Source organism: Mus musculus, chromosome 12 (assembly GCF_000001635.26).
Source record: "Mus musculus strain C57BL/6J chromosome 12, GRCm38.p6 C57BL/6J".
In the NCBI taxonomy this organism is placed as follows: domain Eukaryota; kingdom Metazoa; phylum Chordata; class Mammalia; order Rodentia; family Muridae; genus Mus; species Mus musculus.
In genome coordinates this window covers 5,134,618-5,152,206 of record NC_000078.6, presented here as the reverse complement: position 1 = coordinate 5,152,206, position 17,589 = coordinate 5,134,618, and the positions used below count along the sequence as shown (strand labels likewise).

Sequence of the window (17,589 nt, the reverse complement as noted above, 5' to 3'; positions counted from 1 at the left end):
CTTCCCTGTGTGCTGGAAAAGCCAGTAGCCAATGCCCAGGTGAACAGAACCCGCAGAGCAAGACGGGCAGGTTACAAGGAGCAGCCGTTGGGGGCGCTGTGAGGGCTGATTGAATAGGGGGATGAAAGGCCCTGCGCAGCTCTACAGCAGCTGCCCCTTGCTCCCCCTCATCTGTGTGTCCGTCTGGGCCACTGGCTCCCGCACATCACAGGCATCCACTGAGGGCCAGGCCTGCCCTATACCTTCTGTAAAATGAAAGGGAATGGTATCAGAGGGGCGCTGAAGCACAGGAAAGGGCCTCTTTCTTTTCAAAGACTTTCATTTGTGATAGGTTTTTTTTTCCTAGGTGATCTTATTTCAAAGCCCCTTTGAAAATTTTGTGGGTTTTGTAATGGATGAAAAGTTACTTGGAAATAGGGCTAAGAAGTTTTCGGTTGAAAGTTGTTAGAGAAAAGTTGAAAGCGCAGAGTTGTAAGGTTCTGCCAGATTTATCATTTCTTTTGTCCACGAGACCCACCGTGGAAGGGGGTTTAGTGCAAGGGGCCCAGGGAGATCTGGACAGGGCATGTGCAAGGCCGTGGTGCAAAAGCCAGCCTGTCCACAATTGCTTTACGTCTGCAAAGGAGGCTGTCTCTGCTGAACTCTGAGCATATACATCTCCAAGGAATCGACTTTGATGTCGGGAGAGGGACAGCACATGTGCTCCCTGAGTACTATAGAAAGCAGGGCTCTGGGGAGACAAAGGCTGCCACACAAGTGTTTCCGATTAGGGACAGAACTACTAAAGAAGAGGGGACCCAAACAGGACCTGTGTGAGAGGGGCCAGGCCTGGGGGTTAGTGTGGGCACTGGGTATGACCCAAGATCAGAAACTGAGGGCAGAAGAAACAGGTAACTGCAGAGAAGGAACGTGGGTGAAGTTTAAGTGAAGAAAAATGTGGAAGACAGAAAGAGAGGGGAAGAGAATTTCAAGAAGAAAAAGGAACATATGTTGGGGCTCAGAGGGGAGGTGATTTTCCTGAGACAGGGTATGTGCACCAAGGCCAAAGAAATCAAAGTGGAAGCTGAGAACCAACAGAGGGAAATACCAGGTGTCTCCAGCCCTAGGCTGGGCTAGGAAGGGCAGGAGGCCCATGGAAGATGAGGTGCAAGAAGAAAGGGCTTGCTTGAGATATTTTCCTCAGCCTAATGTTGAGAAGCCAACGGGAAGAAGCTGGTAAGAGAAGGATGAATAGAAAGGATGTGCCTGAGGAGGCAGATGTGTCCAGATGTGCAGCCCCATTCCGAGATGGAGGAACTGGATCCATCCAGGAAGACCCACATCACACTGGCAGGTGTCAGGGGTTGGTTGGGCCTAAGGTTTGAGGGAGGAGGAGAGACGATGGAAGCCAATGAACCTGGCCTCCTGGCACTAGTATATACAATGGTCAGAGGAGAAGGCACAGTAGAAGAAAGATACACTGTAGCTGTCATCCTGCAGGTGCCTAGGAAGGGCTCAGAGTGTTACCCAACTGTGGTATGCAGGGTGAGTATGGCTAAGCTCATTGATGAGGATGTCATCCTCAAAGAGGTAACCGGGAATATTCTGAGCATCCCAAAACATTGTAAGGTTTTAGAGCGTGGGCTTCGAAGACTCTGGGACCCAGTAGGAAATAATTGGGTCGTAGGGATTCTACCTTCAAGATGGAAGTAGGTCAGGTTCAGTGCTAACACATTAGTCCCCCTCAGAGTGGGCTGTTATCAAAATGGTGAGCCTGGTCAGGCCCAGGCTCTAGCTTCTTGTTCAGCCATATGACATTTCCTGAATATACCCTGCCTTTGAAATCCCTTTGTGCCATGGGGACATCTCTAGAACTTAGCAGATTGCAGGCACCTGTGGAACAGCAACTGTTGCTCACTTTCTTTCATTATAATATGTACTCCATTTCAGGTGGTTTCTTTATTTAAAAAAAAAGAGGTTATTACATTCATTTATTCATTCATTCATTCATTCATTCATTCATCTGGTGGGGAAGCATTCTAAAGCACTCATGTGGAAATCAGAGGACAACATTGAGAAGTCAGAATTGTCCTTCCACCATTTGGATGGATCCTCCACATAGAACTCAGGTCAGCAGTCTATGCCCTCACCCACCACACCATATAACTGGCCCTCAGATGGTTTGTTTATAGATTAAGACAGGTAGAGTTAGTCATGGATTAGAAGTTTCACACCCTCTAAGTGTTATTGAACTTTGCTGAACTATATGACTCCCATCAGTAAGATGGTGGGAAGAATACAGAACTCTTCCTGGAGAGAAATGAGCTATGCCCACGATTGGCAGGTGGGAGGCAGTTAGATACGAGCTGTTGGAGTGGAGACTGGCCCAGCAACCCCTTTTCATCTAGAGTTCACCTTTAGCTCAGTTCACACAGTGGTACAAGCATGGCAAGTGACTAGTAGTCCCAGACATTTACAGGTGGCCCTCAGGACTTCACACAAAGTCTGGGGGGGGGGGGGGGTCACACAGCAGGGTCCCAACCAAGATAGACCTCTGAAGTTCTTCTGTCTTCTACCTCAGCTGAGCCTGTCACTGAAGTCTCTCCCTCCTTGCTAAGCCCCTCCCCTCCACCCACTCGTTTGCATCCTCTGTACCCACCCAGGCTCCTAGAGGGGTCATTTACCCTCCAGAGACATCATCATATTCTGTAATATGATTGGAATCTGAATATATATTTAAAATGACAAGATGGAAATTAAAATTTAAATAAAGAATTACTTTTCTATAAGTTCTCTGAAAGCAGTAATTTAGCAGCAAATTGATAGAGAAAGGTAAGCGCTGGTCCTTTAAACCGTCGTGCGGGTTTCCGGCAGCCGAGCCAGAAGTGTCTCAATTTAACACATCATTGGTTAGTATTATTAGAAATTTCATCAGGCTCTGCAGTGCATTCTGGTGGGGCTCAGAAGGGGAGGCAGGGGCACAGGCCGGAGGCCAAGAGAGACCACCCTGGTTACAGAAGGTAAGGGGGTCACAGGAGACCCACCCCAGCACCAAGTGGGGCTTTAACTGTGCTTGTCTTGTTTGTGGCTCAAAGGCAATCAGAAATAAGATCTGAGGTACTCTTAGGTACCGTTAGCTCCTCGCACAGGATTGCAGGTCAACACATCTTCTAACGCAGTGACTCTCAACCCTCCAATGCTCAGAATCTTTAATACAGTTCCTCATGTTGTGGTGACCCCCACCATAACATGATTTTTGTTGCCACTTCATAACTGTCATTTTGCTAATGATATGAGTCCTAATGTAAATATCCGTGTTTTCCGATGGTCTTAGGCTACCCCAGTGAAAGGGCCATTCAACCTATGGGTTGAGAACTGCTGCTCTAACCCCTGGAAACCTAAGCCCAAAGCCAGAGTCTTCGACAGGGGCCTCACCAAGAAGTTGGCTCTCATGAATCACGTGAGCAAGGCCCCTAAATTTATCCCAGTCAAGATCCAACAGGCAGCTATAGCCACTAGAACCCCAGACTAGGCACAGCCCTAGGGACATAGACACGAAGACCACCATTGCTCCCCAAGGTAGGGCTAATTCAGCACCATTGTAGACTTGTTAAAGTTGCACATTTTGGTGATCCCTTACTCCAAAGCAACAGAATCAGAACTTCTAGGGCTATGGTCTATTTCTAGGAAACCTCCAGGACGTATCTCAATCACGTGCCTCGTGTTGGAGACCACTGTGGTGGTGGCAGCTGGACAGCTGAACCACTATACTCTGGAAAGAAAAGGCCTAACAGTCTGGAAACTTACTCATGGGCTGAATCTAAAAGCACCCAGGCACCAAAAGTTCTCACACCCATACATGGCCTCCACCAGGAGCACACCATTCCTTTAACTAAGACTTGCCTTCCTCAGGTATGTGATTTTGCTAACAATAGGAATCACAAGATAAATATCTGGAAAGTGGGTGCACTCTGTCTTCAGTCCTCACCACTTTCTACGTGGGGACCCGAGCATCGGGAAAGTCCTATACGTCTTTCAGGACAGGCACACTTAGAAGGAAAGAAAAAGTAAACCATTTGCCAAGAAAGGCTGTCCCCACTGTGCTCAGCCACGGAGCTGACACCTGCTGTCCTGTAATTGATTCCCCAGAGCAACCCAAGGGCTGGTGGTCAGAGATGCCTGAATCCTACTCAGTCTGCCACCTACAGGAACCAGTCCCTGCTGTTCTCAGAGAAGCAAGGGGAGTGATAACTACCAGGTATAAAAACAAAAGTAAAATGGCAATTTTCACCTCTCCCAAACTCATGAGCTTCCAAATCCATGGGTTTCTGCCACCTCTCTATGTAGTGAGTGTGCAGACTCAGAGCTGTGAACCTCCCAGGGTGACTCATACTTCAGACCTACTCTTATTAGCAAGGCCGGTCAAATTATTCTGCCCTGACTGTTAGCAGAGCTACCAAGCAAGGTTTTCAGAGGAAGGGTGCCTAAAATGAGCAGGGCAGTCAGAAAACGTGGCTCTGTCAACAGTGGAGCCCAAGCCAGCGAAATGTGTATCACCACCTGCAGTAATAGCTAGGAGCTAAAGGCGTGGGCCCACCAGATGTGTCTTTCCAGGTTGGGTGGTTACTTCAGGGAGTCCTGAGGAGAGAACAGGGCTGCAGATCAAGGTCAGAGTGTTGCAAGTTCACTGCTGGCATTTTCTTCCCCATGACTTCTCAGCTTTTCATCCAAGGCCACTTTACTCCCACCACCCATCTGGGGCAGCTCCAAGGAAGGCTGCATGCACTTGTTTTTGTAGTTACAGGGTAACAGCCCCTTCTGTGTTTATGCTGCCCCAAATCCTCTGTGAAATGCTGGAGGATGCTGACAACACGGGATGTGTTTGCCAAGAGCAACACACAAGTGACTTTCAGTCTCTTGTAGTTTACAATATACACAGTAAAGTGTATATCTCGGATTTTTTTTCTTTTTCTTTTCTTTCTCTATATCTAGTTTGTTTGTTTATTTGTTGTTAGTAGCTTAATAGTATTTTCTAATATCTCACAAATTGTGTGTAGGGACGCAGAAAGACTGGTTGAGACCATTCTTCGGTATCTATGTTTATGCCAGTCACCAGGTAGTACTCATTGATTCCATGTCTGGCCTAAAGGGCAGAAGCTGTGAGTGGTTCTAAAACAAAGAGCTAGAGGGAGGGGAGATAGCTCAGTCAGTCAAGTGCTTGCTGGTCAAGTTTGAAGATCTGAGTTCAGTTTAAGGAAATTAAAAGCAGGGAGGGTAGAACATCTCACTCCTGCAATCCCAGCAGTGAAGACTCGGATACTGAGGGGTCCCTGGGGCTGGCTGATCTGCTGACCAGCCAGGTGGGTGAAACAATGAGAGATGCTGTCTCAAAAATGAGATGGAAAGTGATTGAGGAAGACACCCAACATCAACCTCTGACTCTGCATACGTGTGCACATACGACACTCACACACACTCACACAGGCTCAGAGTGAGTGTAATGGCACACACCCATGATCTACCAGCAGTTCTAAGCCTATGTTTTCTTTTTTCAATTTGAATTATGTAGTGCATTGACATGTTGAAGGCTAAGAGGCCCCTTGGCCTGCACAGCTACCGTTTTCCCTGTGTACCTCCATTACTTCTGGCAGAGGCAGGTAGATGCCTGAGTTCAAGGCCAGCCTGGACTACAAAGCTAGGACAGCCAGGGCAACACAGAGAAACCCTGCCTTCAAAACAAAACAAAAGACACCTTGCAAGAATCAGTTCTCTCTCCCTACCTTGTGGGTCCCAGGATCAAACCCAGGTCATCAAGTTTGGTGACAAGCACTTTTACCCCCTGAGCCATTTCACCAGCCAAGCGATGCTGACCTTCTGATTCTCCTGCCTACATTTTCTGAGGTCTGGGATTGCAGAAGTGGATATCCACACTCAGTTTTATATAGTACTGGGAATCAGACTTGATGGCTACCTACATACCAGGCAAGGGCTCTTCCAACTGCGCTCCATCCTTAACACTTTTGTTGTTTGTTGGTTGTTGGGTGGATTTGGGTTTGCTTTGCTTTGTTTTGTGTTGCGTTCTTTTGTTCTTGAGACAAGTCCTGCTATGTGGCTCTACCTGACATGCAATTGTTTATATAACCTGAACTCACAACAGTCCTCTTACCTCAGACTCCTGAGTGCTGGGATTACAAGCCTCCCTGGCTGTTGTGCCTTTTCTTAGCTGTGGCATGGGTGCTGCCATTAACAAAAGTAGGAATAAGGTGTCATGTGACTCTGCTCCCCAAAGTATCTCTTCAAGCTATGTCATGCAAGCCCCTGAACCAAGTTGGGGTACCCCATGGCACTGTTTGTAACTCTCTCCAGGGCCAGACCTTGACCACAGCTGAACCTGGGCCCCCAGTAGTGCTTATGGACCAGAGTAAGAACAAAAGCAAACTGTGGAATTGGGGGTCAGATTCCAGGCACTCTTCCAGGAAGGGGATTCTTATACCTGAGGGGACGAGTGGTGGCATGGGGTGTACCCATCTCAGTGACACTCAGGAGATGCAGCCACGCTAGCTGTGTGTTCCACCCAGTGACAAGGCATCTAGACCTGTAGGTTCTAGCCTGGCAACAGGTCTGTAAGATGTAGGTGCCATCATCAGCCACATGACCTGAGAAATGGGGCATGTGAGGGGATGAACTAGGCCTGTCCTGTGTCAAGGGTAGAAATGTGCCAGTTGACAAGGGTCTCTTGAGAGTAAATACTCAATCCTGCTGAGCTGTTGTGACCCACTGCCAGCTCATCTATTCTGGAAGCTTTCTAGGACTTCCTGGCTCTTTTGATACCTTTGGGAAGAGTGGATGGTATGTATTTGGAACTTGCCAGGATATATTTATGTCCTTAGCAAGAGTCAGCCTCAACTTCCTGCACCTCCACCATACCTAGGCACTCAAGGAGAGGTGGAGGGGGATCAACACTTTCTGGTTATTGTAAGTGGATTAGGTTAGCCAAGCCTCTGAGCAGCCTCCAGTAGCCTCCAGGGCTATGGAGTCAGCCAGTGGTCCCCAGCAAGGAGAAGCAGATTATCCATGCCTCTGCCCCATGGCCTGTGTGTGTCACGCTTCCTCCTGAAGCACGCGCTGCAGAGTCATTCATTCCTTAAATGAGAAGTGATGTCACTGCTCTCGTCCTGCGGAGAGCTATGCCAGGCATAGCACCTGTTGGGCCAGGTCTTCATGGAGTCTGCCTGGCAGGACCGGGTCAACAGGACCTCCTGGCAGTGTGCAGAGCACTGTGGTGATGGAGAGTTGAGATGGGACTCTGAATTCCCATCATCGCTCAAACCTTCCTGACCACTTGGTCGCCTCAAATATTTGTGATGTTTTTGTGCAAAGTAGAGATAAGTCCTCTTTCTGGTTGGACTGACCAGCAGAAAACAGGCTGTCTGGCTGCAGTAGACGTGTGAATGTCCAGAGGAAGCAGAAGGCCTTCCATGGGAGTTCAAGTACCTCTGCCTCCCAGCTGGTGCCATCTCCCTCGACCCCTCTTCCAGGGATCTTTGTATTCTGAGAGCAACACTGTGGATCCTGTGAAACTCTGTACCTGGTCTCCCCAGGCTGGAAGAGGGTAACCCTCCTGCTCTGGGAAGCTGCTGGGGGCTCTGGGAGGGCAGCCCAATGCCAGCAGGTGCTTTCAGCCTGTGCAGCCACCTCACAGAGTTTCAGCCATAAAGGACCCAGGTCTTTAGTGTTCTTCAGTCTCTGAAAGAAGCAGGATGCTGTCAGCCACCGTAAAAATGTGACCTTTGAAAATTTACAAGAGCCGAGGTTTAAAAAGCTGCTGTGTTAATGATGCATCCCATTAGCATCTCATTAAAGGGAAGCTGGGGGAAAACCAGCTCAAGCCCAGTGATGGGCAGATAGGGCCAGCCTGCAGAGCCAGCAAGGGAGAGCTATAATGGCTGGCCTCTCCTGATGAATACCATCACTTTACCGGAACAGAAGCCAGGGCCAGGGAAAGGTGGCTTCCCAGATGTCCCAGAGAGTGACAGCGGAAGAAAATGGGAAGTGAAGGAGGCCCTGCCCAGCCCATTTCTTCAGGGAAGCTGGTCTTTCTTGTACTGGCAGCCCACCCTCTACCCAACCCCACCCCCACCCCCTCTTCCACCCCCTCCCCCACCTCAGTCCTGCTCTCCTTCTCTAAGGCAAGCCCTCATTTGAGCTCAAGAAAAGCCTGGATTGCTCCTTGGGATTCCAGATGTGTGAGAATTCAAGACTATGATAGGGAAATTCAGAGCTAGAATCACAGATCCATACAGGGTCCCAGACCTTTGGAGTCTGCATCTGCATGTGCTTATTCGGGGGGTGGGGGTCTAGAACCCTTGACAGGAAGAGAGGCCCCTGTGGTCAGTCTCCCTGCCTCACATACTACTGGTCAGTCCATATATGGCTCACCTGGAAGCCCTGGGCCTCTCAGCAAAGGGCACTCCTGCATCTAAGTTGTTTGTTGACAGAATCAAGAAAGGAATATTCACTTGACTGCTTTAATAAAATAAAATTTCTGAACTGCAAATTGCTTGCAGCTTAAGATGTTGCTAGCGCAGAGCAGAAAGAATGTGAGTGGTTTTATTTATCATTCCTAAAGGGGCGGGGAATGAACTTCAGAGCGGCTTTCTTTACTCTAAGAAACACTTGTATTTCATAATAGACACAGAGACAAACAGGAGGCTGGCAGCTGGGTAGTCATCTACCCCCATCACCATCACCACCCCCACCACCATCACCACCACCACCACCAACACCACCCTCCCATGGCTCTGGATCAGCCTATGCAGACCCAGAGTACCCTGCTTCTGTTTGGGGTACAGGGGGGGTTGCATTGTTCAGAGGCATTTACCCGCTGGTCCATCTGAGAGCAAGGCCTGGGTCTGATTACCATCACCCACCTCACCACTGCCCTGGCCGGTTCATAAAACAAGACCCCAGCCCAATAGTTATTTGCCAAGACATGAATAAGCCGGTGCATAAGCTTATTTGTGGGGAGAAGTGTGCTATTTTTCAAGTTCAGAAACCCCTCTAATTTGGGGGCCAACATTAGAACTCCCAGTTTTATAGCACAGAACCTGATGACCCAAACTCAAGAAAACTGAGATCCAGCAGTGCAGGGAGAGGACTCAGAAATCTTAAACCAAGCTGTTTGCTATCTGGGAAACCTCTGGGTTATGGGCAGCAGAGAGGAGCTGCAGCGCCCCCTCCTGACAGAAAAGGTTTCCACATTGTCAGCCAACAGGCTTGCTAGCTAGGAGGCTGGAGAATGGGGGCGGGGTCCCAGCATCCAAATGTGCCCTCTAGACAAGGCTCTTGAATAGGCAAAGCATAGCCTCCTTCCCGCTCAGGTGCCTCAGATTTCAAGAACAATTTCTGTGTCTCAAAACCCACCAGGATCCTGGAACCTGGGAATAGAGGAAGGACTGCAGCTTGCTAGATGGTTTCTGCCTCCAGACGGAGCATGTGTTAAAAGTTGACTCTTAAGAGAACTCTGAGAAGGCCTCCCCAATATTTCCTATGCGTCATCACGATTATGGCTCTCTCCCAATATGGCTATATTCCCCTTTTGTATACTACTCCCCACCCCCACCTCCTCATCCATGCCACAAGCAAGAGAAGGGCCTCTGGTCAGGATGCTTGTCTGATCAGCTTAAGATGTTGCTAACACAGAGCAGAAAGAATGTGAGTGCTTGGGAGACTCTTCCTCTGCTCATGTTCTGTTCACAGAAGCGGAGCATTTGAAGTACAGGCCAGAGGTAAAGTGCAGCCTAATGCAATTAGCTCAGTTCCGCCCGGGTCTCAATGCTGCCTGGCTCCTGCTCTCTCAGCAGGCCCTGCTACAAGGCACCGTGTACCAAAGTGTGATCCAGCAAAACTCCAGAAGCCCTGCCCAGCCTCCTGACCACGTTACCCAGGGGACTCACCCTGCACAAGGGCCGCACAGGGAGCTCTGCCTCCAGCTTCATCACTGAGTCAGGCACTCACCAGAACATGCTATAAGAAATGTGACTTTCATCTGAAGATGCTTCTGAGAGTCCCTGGAGAACGTCTGCCCCTCATCCCAGTTCTCATGCTGCCACAGGCCTGACTGGGTGTTTAGGAGCTGTTATGACTCATCTCAAAGCCAACGCCACAGAGATCCTCGCCCCCTTTGTATCCCAGTTTTCTTATCCCAGCCTCTACAGTATGTTTAGGATTTTAAAACTATTTATAAATAACGGCCATTGAAGGAAATTTAGTCTTTAGATGTAGTGATACACAACTGCAATCCAAGCACTTGGTAGTGAGAGATAGGAAGGCCGTGGGTTCAAGGGCAGGCCGGAATACAAACCCTTTTAAAAAAAAATCTGGGGGTGGGGTCAGTGGTAGAACACCTGTAAAACTGGTACAGTACCCTGAGTTCAGTCCCCAGAACCATTCATTTTGAGAAATGCATACGAGTGTAGAGAAGAAGACACCCATAATCCTCTCATCCAAGGATAATGTCTCGCCAACATTTGGGTCGTCCATCTCTCATTGGTCAGCACCAGGACAGTTCATAGGGAGATCACACGGGTCTAATCTTGTGGTCTGGTTTTCCTCATCAAATCACAGTGGGAACACTGTGCCTTCTCATTATAAATTTCTAGACAGTATACTTCTTAGTAACCAATGTCCTCTCAGGAACTGTGTCTGGGGGAGGCCAGTGTCACCTGAGGTTTGCTTTCATTCTGAGGGCCTGTCTCTTGTTCATCTCAGAAAGTGAGCTCACAACAGCACTCTCTGAGGTGCCCTGGGTCCTTCCTACCTGGGGCTGTAGCCTGACCTGTCCAGCCAACTCCCATAACTCCCTCCCTTTCTCCATGGGACACCTGGATCCCAAGAGCATGTGTAAACAAACAGTGTGGGAAACTGGGGATGATCATGCAGTGGCCCTCGCTTGCCACCTGATGGTGGTATTCTGCAGAACATTTGCTACCTCATTAGGAATTCTCTGTCAAAGCCACAAGTCCTGGTAGTCTGAGAATAAGCAGGTACAGTCAGTGCTCTCAGCACATGCCCTGGATACGTGGGTAGCATTTGGGTTATCGTGGGTGACTGACAGTCTGAGGGCCGAGGTGTCCCTCCAACCAGAGTATAGAGTGCTCTATCAGTTACACTAGTCCCCTGGGATAGGCTGCTATAGAGATACATGGTAAGGCACTGGCTTAGAGTTCCTGGAGGCCAGGGGCTCATCAGATGCAAACCTGCAGATACTCTGTCCTGATATCCCATGATCCCTCTGGGAAAAGAGGCAAGGGTCCCAGGGTTAGTGGGGCTGGATACAGGCACTCTTGTGCTCTCTCTCTCTCTCTCTCTCTCTCTCTCTCTCTCTCTCTCTCTCTCTCTCTCTCCCCTCATGAGCCCAGTAGATAAAGCTCACGTTTCAAGGATACTGCTGAGGGAACATGTTCCAGACACGGTCCTAGAACAGCCCATGCTTACCATTCTCTTCTGCTTCCCCACAGGCTCCCGGCATCTCCAAAGCTGACAATCAGTCTCAAGGACTCACGACCAGCATCCGATGGGGGCAGACGCCTGTCAATCAGTCCACGCCCTGGGACACTGATGAGCCGCCCTCCAAACAGATGAGGGAGAGCGACAATCCAGGTGAGTGTTCATCAGCTGACAGAGACACACTGACTAGCTGGGTGCTCTGTTCTTCTCTAGAGGCCCTGACCCATGAGTCTGCAGAAGCCCAGACGCTGGGCTTAGGATGTGTGGGACACCAAGTTTCTCAAGCCACACTTCCGGGGAGATGTTATTGGCTTGAGCATAGTTGCATGAGCACCAGGATGCTCTAGCCCCAGGACTGGAATTTCTTCTGCAGCATCTTGGTCCTCCTCTGGCAGCTCTGACCTTTCACGGCTCCTGGAGCCCCCTAATCCCCCTTTGGTACACATACCTGGAGACACCCGCAGCTCCACATCTTCTGCACAAGCCCATCAGTCCTAAGATCCATGAGTTCCTGTCCCTTCACTTTCCAGACAATTGTTCCACATCCCTCTAGAGTGCAGAGCACAACTCGGTGCTAACAGCCTACGTACTGCCTGACCAGTATTCTTCCTTCAGCACCTCCACATTGGTCATTACAGCCCTCACTCATAGCTCTTCAACCCACAGACATATCATATCTTGACCCAACAGTAAGACTCAAGGGTGTCACAAGGCCACCTCTTCATAATTGGGCTCAGGCACCTGGGTTTGGGGACACAAGACAAATATCTCCAATCTCTACCAAACCGGGGGGGGGGGCACTGTAATTTCAGGGGGGGGGCACTGTAATTTCAGGGGGGGGGCACTGTAATTTCAGGTGCTGTGTTTTGTTTTGGGTTCTTTTCTTTTCCTTTTTCTGTGCTCTGTTCCCAGTTTGCCCCCAAATTGTCCTCTGTAGCCCATCCTGGTAGCTACCAAGCCATTGACTAAAAACAGTGATCAGAGCTTGCAGTGAGTGACTTAGACCCTCTCTGTAGGTCTCCAGCCTCTTTCAGGCATCCATCTCATCAAAATATGAATCATCTTCATGGCATAGCATCTTGAAGCTATCTGGGGCTTTGTCAGCCAGCTTCTGGCATTTTGATGCATGTTTCTAGGCTTCCTAGCCAGTCCTGGGGAGCACTGAGTTTGGGGTGGCAGGCCTTGGCCTTGAGACATCCGGCCAGACTGGCTCGTGGTGATCTCACTTCCTCTGTTTAGCTTGAACATGTCCCCTCTCAGCAGCCTATTCTAGAATCTAGCCAGCAATACTTTGCCAATGTTTCTTGCCTTGCAGGCTCCCTCCCTCATTACGCAAACCATAAATATTTCTTGCACATTATTGTGTGCCTTATTCTGCATGTGATCACAAGGCTTGCAGCCGTCCCACATGCTGTGATTATGTGCCTGCAGCAGAGGAGGAAACTAACATGGGACAAGTGTGCATGTCACTTACCCAGAACCAGAACCAGGACTCAGAGGTGTCTCCTTCTGACCCCTCATCCTCACTCAGAGCCCCTGCTGGTTTGAGTGTCACTGTGCCCTCTGGGCTCCTTCCCTCCTCCTCATCTAATGTCTGAGAGGGAACTCCCAGCCCTTCCTCCAGGGCTCCCAGTCTCCTGCCTCTGTCTCCTCGTTCTCAGCTTATACCCTAACCTCAGAGGAACTGAACTGGGCAATGGGGCCCCAAGTGAAGGCTCAGTAAGTCAGAGGTGACCCAGACTAGACTTCTCTGTCATATCTTTCAGCTTCCTCACAAGCCTCCTGGGTCACCTCCAGGTCAATGAATCTCCAGGTAGACAGAGGTCCTGCTCTACCTGACCTGGCCCAACCAGCCTCTCATCTTGCATTATATCCTAAGAGTGGTGCCTGGAATTCCTTATCCAACTAAAATTACCCAAAGAGCCAAACTAGACTCCTCCTGTTTCCAACAGGGCTGGCTGTGTGAAGGGTATTTGAAACAAAGCCTAGAGTCCCTTTAAATCTCTTCCAAGATTTCCCAGACTCCATCCACCTGTGCCTGGGGACGCCTTGCCCCCTTTGAACTTCTCTGCACTCAGCTGAAACCCCAGCAAACTGTGTCCACTGCCAGCCTCCTCTTTGACCTCATGGTGGGAGTCAAATTCTCCAGCAAAGGATGCCTTACAACGCAAGTGACCATTGTTGCTTTTTACTCAGGAATGCTCTGCCGGCATCTGCTTTTCAGTCCAGATGAACAGAAAACAAAGAATGATGCTCAGAGAAGCCAGGCTTTCCTTACCAGGGCACTTAGCTCACAGGCAGAAGAGCTGATGTGAGCTGAGGTCTCTTTGAACACCTCTGGTTATTTTCCTTCTACTTCCTTGTTTCTCATTTTTTCCCAAACAGATCTTTCTTCTCTCTCTGGACCCCCTACAGTCATTTGTCACTTGTTCATATCCTATAGGGTACCTAGTCCCACAACTGTCACTACACATTCTTTGTTTTGTTTTTTAGGGCAAAGTCTTACTATATGGCCTTGGTTGGTCTGGAACTCGCTATATAAACCAGGCTAACCTCAAACTCGTAGAGCTCCGCTTTGCCTCAGCCTCCGTGCAGAATGCTGAAATTAAAGGCATGCACCCCATACCCTGTTTTATCACATTCATAAACCGTTAAGTGCTTGAACATGAGCCTATTAACCACTGATGTTACTCCAGGTCCCAGCCCAAGGCCTGGGACAGTTGGTATTTGTTGAATGACTGACTGTAACTGACAGAATAACATTTTTTTCCATCTCCCTTACAGGCACAGGGCCATGGGTGACCACGGTGGCCGCTGGAAACCAGCCTTCCCTGATCACACACTCCTATGGAGTGACCCAGCCTCCCACCTTCAGTCCTGCTGTGAACGTCCAGGCCCCCGTCATCGGGGTGACTCCCTCACTGCCTCCCCATGTGGGACCCCAGCTCCCGCTGATACCAGGCCACTACTCACTCCCACAGCCGCCCTCCCAACCGCTGAGCAGTGTGGTGGTGAACATGCCTGCTCAGGCCCTGTATGCCAGCCCTCAGCCCCTGGCAGTATCCACTTTGCCTGGAGTAGGGCAGGTATCCCGCCCGGGACCCACCCCTGTGGGCAACGGCCACATGGCAGGGCCCCTGCTGCCTCCACCTCCACCAGCCCAGCCGTCCGCAGCTCTCCCCAGTAGTGTTCCTGCCACCAATGGGCCGCCCACAACAGACTCGGCCCATGGGCTGCAAATGCTTCGGACCATTGGAGTGGGGAAGTATGAGTTCACCGACCCAGGGCACCCTAAAGGTAAGTTCTGCTGTCACTCACACCCACTGTGTGCCTGGTCACTCCAACACAGTGATGTCAGGAGTATGTTTGGTGGTAGCTCTTCCGTTGGCCTCATCTAACTGTGGCAGGAACTCCCTATTTAGTCGGGGAATTCAGGCAGAAAGCCAATGGGGAGGCTTAGACAAGCAACAGCAGGATTCACAAAGTGAGGGGGGGAAAGATGAGAAAAAGAAGGAAGGAAGGAAGGAAGGAAGGAAGGAAGGAAGGAAGGAAGGAAGGAAGGAAGGAAGGAAGGAAGGAAGGAAGGAAAGAGGAGCCTGAAAGTCCAGAACCCAGGCCATGTTCACCTCTGCCTCCCAGGCTAGACCAAGAGCTACCCACTCCTCTTAGGGGTCACTACAACAGTCCATGGAGGCCTTTACCAATTTCCATCCATAAAGACATTCACAACACTATCTGCCCATGCCTGTGGACAAGGCTTCTCCACCAAACTACCAACACAAGCCGGACCAGGGCTCAGGCTTTTTCCTACCACCCTGAACCATTTGAGGTTTGGGTTTTTAAGGACTGACAGCAGACTCTTAGGAGTCCCTGGGAAGAACAGCTCTGGACTGGCCTTCACAGGATGCTAGCCCCCAGTCCTAGGGGACTTTCCTTGCAAGGATCTCAGGTGGTTCCTTGGGACCAGAAGCTGGGGAAGGGAGAACTGTAACACAGTTCTGAGCACAAGCTCCAGCATATGCAGAACAGGAGGGTCAGGAGGGGTCTTTGAGACTCCCTGTCTTAGATTTGCCTTCTCCCAATGCAGGAACATCCCCAGACAGGCCAGGATTTGATGTGCAGAGGGAGGTTGTCAGGAGGAGGCAAGACAGTCTTTGTCAAGCACTCTGGGCTGCTAGGGTGTCCATGCTTCCTTCAAAGGTACCAGTAGGTGGCGCTAGAGAGTGCACACAACTAGCCATGGCTTGTCCACAGAATCCCTGCAAGTCCATCTCAGAGGTCCCTGCCTCTTAGCAGAGTAATCCTGCAGTTAGTCATTCTCTGCCCACCGTTCTCCAGACGCTTGTCCCTGTCCTGCTGAGCCATTCTCCAGTCTTGCTGAGCACTCCAGCAACAAAGCACATGCCTAGCTCGCTATGGGGTTTCATGTACCTGTGTGTGCTGTGACTGCCTTTGTTTGGGAAATCAGAACTAGTTTTAAATGACAAAATTATAGAAAATTACATTTTAAAAAATCTGGTAAACTCTTGCTTTGTTTAAAATCTATTTTTATAGAGAGAAACCAAATTGATTTCTTTGAACTATTTTGGTTTAGCAACCCTTCTCTTTAAAATGTGAGAGAGAGAGAGAGAGAGAGAGAGAGAGAGAAGAGACTCCACCCAAAAGAACAAAGGCACGCATGTGCTTGTGCAAGCACACATAAAACCCTCACTCCCCAGCACTTGAGAGGCAGAGGCAGGCGGATTTCTGAGTTCAAGGCCAGCCTGGTCTACAGAGCGAGTTCCAAGACAGCAGCCAGGGCTCTACGGAGAAACCCTGTCTCGAAAAAAAGAAAAAAACCCTCACTCCCATTTTATGAGCTATCAACTCTGACACAAGAGACTGTGGCGTCCCAGATGTCCAAGGCTATCCCAAAGCTGGAAGCACCAAGCAGCTTCCGTGTCTCCCACAGTGAAAGCCTGCTAAGGCTAATGAAAGGTCTTGCTGACTTTTCAAGTTCAAGATATATATCTAGAGAAAAGGAACTGTTCGGTACAGAAGGGAACCAGCTTAGCTGGCCCTAGACTTCCCTGGTGTAGTGCTGGACACACACTGGGATCCATCTTTCTAAACACTGCTTGCTGGGAACAGGCTATCCCTGAACACCCTCACCCCTGAGATGGGGCGGCACAGATTAGTAAGGTCAGGCTCCTGAGCCTACCAGGTCAGTGAACCATTACAGAGCTGCTCCCAGGACAACTTTGGGAAACCAAAGGGTATGGCCTGACCTCTGTAGTCCCAAGTGTTATAGGTGGAAAAAGACAAGAGGAGACCCACACCACTTGCTACACAAATCCCTACAGGGTAGACTGAGTCTGAGCCCAGAAACACATTCTTGCCCATCTCCTTGGAGGATTTGGGGTCCTCCGGCCAGTGACCGTGGGTGACCTGTCCAGCACACTGATGTCCACCAGAGCAGCTAGTTCTCCAGAGATTACATTAATTCACCTGTCTCTTTATGGCCCTTGCTGGCAGGCAGGTCCCTTGTATTTGTGACAGAAGACAAAGGACTATACACGTACGAATGCTCAAGGCTCAAACCTGGGTGGGTTTTTTTAAAAGTAAATTCTCCTTTCATTTCTAATCTTAAAAGCCTTTATTGCTGAAGCTATAATTTATCTGTCAGGTCTAATGTCAAACAACTACATTTAGGGGGAAAAAAAAAAAGAAACCCAAATTTTGAAACCAAATCTTTGCAACTTGCCATAGGAAAGCCGTAATCCTCCTGACATCACCTCCAGGGTTTAGATTTGGGTCACTTTTAATTTTGCCCCCAAGGGATTTTACATCCCTGAAACCCAATTGACACTCCTAAATGACAGACAGCTGGCTCCAGGTGGAGACAGGAGGCACCACATGATGTTATCAACACAAATCAGAACTCTGCTTTAAAAAATAAAAATAAAAGGAAAGAAGAAAAAGAAAAGAACTTTCCTTTTCTCCTAGTCTCTGTTTGAAACCTTGCCCAACATTATAATAAGATCCACCATGCACTAGCTAGCTCATTACAGGCCTATGGTTTTTGCCTTACTATTGTTTGGTGAGACAATCTGGCCTCTCGTG

The 17,589-nt window shown here is 49.4% G+C and overlaps 1 protein-coding gene across 1 annotated transcript in view; it reads left to right on the top strand.

The window, feature by feature from the left end:
* Klhl29 (kelch-like 29) overlaps nucleotides 1–17,589 on the top strand; it is a 298,218-nt gene that overhangs the window by 223,476 nt on the left and 57,153 nt on the right. The window contains exons 4-5 of the mRNA NM_001164493.1: nucleotides 11,499–11,640; nucleotides 14,272–14,784. Of these exons, the coding sequence (NP_001157965.1) occupies nucleotides 11,499–11,640; nucleotides 14,272–14,784 (655 nt within the window). The remainder of the gene's footprint in view (nucleotides 1–11,498; nucleotides 11,641–14,271; nucleotides 14,785–17,589) is intronic.